Source organism: Nansenia antarctica (genome assembly GCF_963989245.1).
Source record: "Nansenia antarctica genome assembly, chromosome: 19".
NCBI classification, from domain to species: domain Eukaryota; kingdom Metazoa; phylum Chordata; class Actinopteri; order Argentiniformes; family Microstomatidae; genus Nansenia; species Nansenia antarctica.
This window is the reverse complement of record NC_137692.1, coordinates 18,411,926-18,417,736: the sequence shown is the minus strand read 5'-3', so window position 1 is coordinate 18,417,736 and position 5,811 is coordinate 18,411,926. Positions and strand designations below refer to the sequence as shown.

The 5,811-nt window shown below is 47.0% G+C and overlaps 1 protein-coding gene across 1 annotated transcript in view; it reads right to left on the bottom strand.

The window, feature by feature from the left end:
- Positions 1–2,251: 2,251 nt before the first annotated feature.
- Positions 2,252–5,811, bottom strand: part of LOC308173961 (pecanex-like protein 2) — a gene marked incomplete at both ends in the record, with an annotated part of 30,026 nt that continues 26,466 nt past the window's right edge. The window contains 5 exons of the mRNA XM_080549014.1: positions 2,252–2,476; positions 2,743–3,009; positions 3,405–3,583; positions 3,912–4,084; positions 5,366–5,640. Coding sequence (XP_080405140.1) covers positions 2,252–2,476; positions 2,743–3,009; positions 3,405–3,583; positions 3,912–4,084; positions 5,366–5,640 — 1,119 coding nt within the window. The remainder of the gene's footprint in view (positions 2,477–2,742; positions 3,010–3,404; positions 3,584–3,911; positions 4,085–5,365; positions 5,641–5,811) is intronic.

The window sequence follows — 5,811 nt, the reverse complement described above, 5'->3', positions numbered from 1 at the left end:
GTTGTTGTTGTTGTTGTTGTTGATGAGGGCCCTACGGTATTACAGTAACTCAACCGCGTCATAAAGACACATAGACACTGGCTGGTGGAGGATATCAACATGTTGCATTCCATTCTCTGACTAACAGGAGGACCTTATTTGGTAAGTGGAGAGATAGTTAGTGATTCTCAGACCTACTTGTGATAGAATACCTGGGAAAAGCTCTCTTTCCAGTCAACACACAATGACACAATAACAGGACTTCCAATCAAGGCACAAATTGAAACCATATCACTAATATGTCTTTTAATGCTACCAAAGATTCTTCAATTACGCTAGGCTGAAAAACATGTTTCAAGTACCCATTAGTTTAGTTTTTTTATTGGAACACTGAGTGCATTGTGATAAATTTACATTACACAAATTACATTTACATATACCGGTAAATGAACATCATCAGCCCATTGTCTGCAGGTTTCTCTAACAAAGTATCTCTTTTGTTTATGTGACCTTGCATATGCATAGTTAGCAACACGTAGTCTCACCACAATTTGGTTGTTAAGTCTGACGTCAAACTAGACGTTTAGCAATTTCCGGGTCCAAACCAGAAATTCCCTGCACCATAGTACCAGTGTACTACAGCGGTAGAATGACAGTTCAATCGTTTTTTAGACTCGGATCTATTCATACAACAAGGGACACAGCACTTTCCCGTTTTTCCCATATTTGTAAGCGTCTTTGAGCCTCGGAAAAGCGCTATATAAATATAATGAATTATTATTATTACTGCAGCATTTCGTCTGCATTATTATGTTCACAACTGTCTGAAGTTGTACTGGGGAATACATGTATGTCTTTATTCTAAACCCGTCCAGTCCTTTATCTATCTTTCAGTCTTTTCATCCAATTCTTCAGTGGCACATTGAACTGTTGGGCCACAGCAAAGGGCCAAGAACACTGTATGACACCCCTCATGGTTGAAACTCACATGATTCATATTCTAGAAGTGTTGCCGAGTATAGTGGCAGTAAACATCATGTTTAGCCAAGGAGAATTATTTGTGTACAGTCCATTATGTGTCCCCTATCCGGTGCAGCAGTCTTTCATTATGGTAATTACGATATTAGAAGAATTACAAATCCTTAAAAACACAGAAAATACATTGAGAAGATTACATGTTTATTCCCAGATATAGTTACATATAATTTGAGGCCTCTTCATCCATATTCAGTATTTCTAAATACTTAAACAAGTTTAACGTGGGCGCTTTTATTTTGAAGAACTCCTCGTTTACGGTACATACACCCGAGCTAAGTGGGCCAAGAGTTCCACTGTTGTCGTTCACGGAACACATCTGAAACCTTGTTTCTAATTCGATTACTGGACTAAGTGGACTGTGGTGAGTTCATCTCCTTAAACGTTTTTTTGGTCCGTAAAAAATACAGCTGAAACATTATTGTAGTGAATGGCAGGGTAGAGTAGCTTGCCCTAAGCGGGTTCCTTACTGTTCTACCAGCCGCACCACCTCAAGCTCAACCTTAACAAGACTGAGCTACTCTTCCTCCCTGGAAAAGCCTGCCCTCTCCAAGACTTCTCCATCACAGTAGAGAACTCTACGGTGACCTCCTCGCAAGAACCTTGGGGCGATCCTCGACAACCACTTATCCTGCGCAGGGAACATCACAACGACGGCACGCTCCTGCAGATTCTTCCTCTACAACGTCAGAAGGATACGTCCATTCCTCACCAGAGAAGCGGCTCAACTCTTGGTCCAGACACTGGCCATCTCCCGCCTTGACTACTGCAACGGACTCTTGGCCCCAGATTAGTGTTCTATCTTTGGTACCACAACAAAGAAGTGTCTCTGTATTTGAAACGTGGGTGGGTCACACCAAGAAAATGTCAGAAAATTGATTAAAAACGTATACCGTATGTATGAAGTCCCTATTCGATTTGATTGGTGGAATTTGAAACAACAAACGACAAGGAGTCGGTCTTGTTTAAAAAGTCTCTGTTTATTTCATCACTGGATCAAATGGCGTAGATGTTTTACATTCAGAAGACTGGGTTGTACCATGCGGACGTTCAGGTGGTGTGGAGAGAGAGTGCGTGAGTGAGAGTGAGGCAGGTGTTGGTGCTAATCACTGCCATAGCCCCGCTGAGCTAAAGCCTGTAGGCGTTACCCCCGGGGGAACTTGAAGGCAAGTGTTCAGGTTCTCAGGCAATGTCTTCGTCACGCGAGCGTGGTGTCCGAACCACCTCCGTTACACACTCATACAGTCTTTTGATCTGGGTGTTCCTGGGTGGTGGAAGCGGAGTCCTCCTGACTCTGCTCCCCCCCACCCTGGGTGGTGTAGCTGTAGCTGCCTCTGTCCCCGGACGGAGTCTGTCTGTCACCGGAGGGTGTCTGTCTGTCACCAGACACAGTGTTGTCTTTAGGGCCTGTAGCCACATTGGAGTAGGTGGCTTCTATGCTCTCATAGGCCTCCGATGTCCACTATAGGAGATGGGAGACAGAGGAGATGAGTTGGGTTAGTGGCTCTGAATGTTATTGCCTATTGTGTATGTGTGTGTGTGTGTGTGTGTGTGTGTATATGCGTGTGTATGTGTGTCTGTGTGTGTGCGTGCATGCGTGTGTGTGTGTCTGTGCATACGTGTGTGTGTGTGTGTGTGTGTGTGTGTATGTGTGTGCGTGCATGCGTGCGTGCGCATGTCTACGCATACGTGTGTGTGTGTGTGAGGTGTTGCAGCCTTCGCTCCCACCTGTGTGGCTCTACTGCTGGACCTGCAGGAGGGTCCCCCCACGGCGATGTTGACACTACTAGAGGACTGCGTGTCCGTGGTGTTGCCCCCTTCTGCGGCCGACAGGCCCGAGATGACGAGACCGCTGGAGAAGCTCCTCTTCCCGAACAGCAGACTGAGGGTGGAGCTGGACGAGGACACCTGGCTGGAGCGGTGGTGTCCGGACACGCCCCCCGCCGCAGCCTGCAGGGTGGAGCTCAGCTGGCCCGCCGTGGAGAGGCGTGGCACCTGGAGAGGAGGAGAGAAGATTAGAGAACCGAATAGAACAGAAACGTTCATTGTTCTCTGTGGTAGACATTCTTGGGGTTGGGCGTTAAGTGTGAGTGGTTAGGGTTAGGGTTAGGGTTAAGGAATAGCTTTTGAAGCAGTTAGGGTAAGTGTATGTTATCAGGGGAAAAGGTATTAGCAACGAGAATTAGCAAACAAACCGCTAAAAGCACTTTTGTCACCAAAAGTCTTGTCCAAAACGATGTGACAAATAGTAGAGCTATTAGAATGACTATTCTAATATGACGAACAGGAAAAGTGCTTAAACATCAATATGTGTACATACAGTAACAGGTTACAGTATGATAGCGATGGAGGGAAGGACGGGGGAGGGGGGGATGAAGGGATGAGGATACCTGTGAGAAGATGGATGCGATGGAAGTGTTAAAGGATAGCTGGCTGTTGGACAGACGCTGGACCAGCCCGTGGGCGGAGCCTGACACCTGCCCGCTGTCCAGAATGGGCCCCGATTGGCTGGTGACGGGGGGGCGTTGGCTCTGCGGCTGGACCGAGCGGCTCCGGTACTCTCTCCTGGCTGTGAGATACACAAACAGTAACTCAGTACGGCTCTTCTATCAGAACACACTCAGTAATAAAAATGTGATTAAACAACACATGGGTCAGTGGAGCGAAAAAGCCCAAAGGAATAATACCAAAAAAGGAATAAAGCCCATAAGCATGTAAAGCCTAAGCAGCTATACGCTGCCAACTCTTTCATGATGAGACTACTCAGTAATAGACCGTTTGAGACTAAGACCAGTCCAGAACTCAATTAGTACAGTATTGTGTTGTGAAACTGGACTATCAAATTATCTCCAGGGAGTATGCGACGTGTCTAGGATAAGACGTGTGTGTTACTGTACCTGCGTTGTGTTGCCTGGTGGTCTGGGAGGTCCTGGGTCGGGCCTGGTACAGACTGAGGCTCTGGGAGGTGATGGAGTTTGGGTTCTGGCTGAGAGTGGAGGAGCCGCCGGCGCAGTCCACATCCTCCATGTTCACCCCGCTGTTACAGCTGGTCAGGTTGTCCTTACGCACTCTGGAACACGCACACACACACACACACACACAGACAGACACACACACACACACACACAGAAGGAGAGAAGGGGGAAAGATATTACTGATAACTGTATAGAGTCTTAATCTCTGTCATTAGACTGTATATCATCAACAAGACATAGTAATCATGCACACACGCACACACACACGCGCACACACACACACACACGCGCGCGCACACACGCACACACACACGTTAATCCAAGGAAGAGAGATCTACAGTCTTCAAGCTGACGAAGCATTTTTCTTTTCTTTTTGAGCTTTGGCTAGTCTAATGAAATTGAGATAACCCGTTTTACTCTCAAGGTTTTTTTTTCCAAGGCCAATGAATCAGGGTTTATAATCTAATCTAATCTGATCTGAAATGAAAGGGGCAGCCTAAGAGGGTTACAGAGTGCAGCAGAGCCTTAAAGTAAACACACAATCCTCATGCCAGGGGAGGCTGGAGGAGGTAGAAATGGGAGGACAGGCACATTATAACGCATGGAATGGAATGAGGAATGGTATCAAAACACGTGTGAGAAACGGCATCAAACACACCATTGATACCATTCCTTATTCCGTCCCATGCATTACAACGAGCCTTGTCCTCCGATGTCTACCTCCTCCTGCCTCCCCTGCCTCATACATACAAAACCCATTAGCTGAACAGCTACTTGCTAACTAGCAGTTATTCAAATCAGGCTGGATGCTATATGCCCCCCTGCCCTAGGGGACTGTATGGAGGGTACAGAGGTGCAGTCACAGCAGAAAGACTACCGGTACTGCTGCCTGGTCCCAATTCTAAACCCCCCAAGTCGTGACGTTAGAATTATAAGGTTCTATCTCAATTTTTGGTCAAAATTGAGTTTTTTACATAATCTGATCCATTAGGTGTTTATTAATGCCTGTGTGGTGTTATTTTTAAAATGTTGACATTTTTTAGTTAGTAATTCATAAAATACAAAGGTTCCATCTCACAAAACATAATGGAATGTAAAAAGACACTCAATATCTCTGAACTACCCTAAACGGAGATAGAACCTTAGAATTCTAAGCTCACGAACTGTCAACCAGTGGCGTGGGGCAAGTCAGAAAGGACTTCATTCAGATGACATCACATTCAGAACGTTTGTTCGGAATGAATTCATTCAGAACGGCCGCCATATTGTGCACGGAAAACGTAGTGAGTGTCGTTCTGTCTCCCTCATTCTGTCTCACCCCTGTCCCTCCCTCTGTCTCATCCTTCCCCAGTGTCCTGTCCTTCCAGGCCACTTACCGTAGCCACTTGGAGCAGAGCCAGCTGCGGATGGTGTCCAGGCTGAAGGGTCCGCCCCAGATGCTGCGTAGCGTCTGGTGGGTCCCCATGTAGGACGTGGTGAGAGGGGACACGTACATGGGGTAGCCCAGCGGCTGGTCGCATGACGAGTTGATCATGTTCCGCAGGGCCTGTTTGGAATTCTGGATGCTTCCGCGCTCAGGGTTCCGGTTACGCAAGAACACCAGTTCCTGTTGCTGCCCCGCCCACAAACCCCTCACACACTCCTTATTGATCTGGGGAGGGGGAGGGGGAGGGGGAGGGGGAGGAGGGGAAAGGGTGGAGGAGAAGGAGAGAAGGGGGAAAGATATTACTGATAACTCTATGTAACTGTCTTAATCTCTGTCATTAGACTGTATATCATCAACAAGACATAGTAATCATGCACACACACGCACACACACACA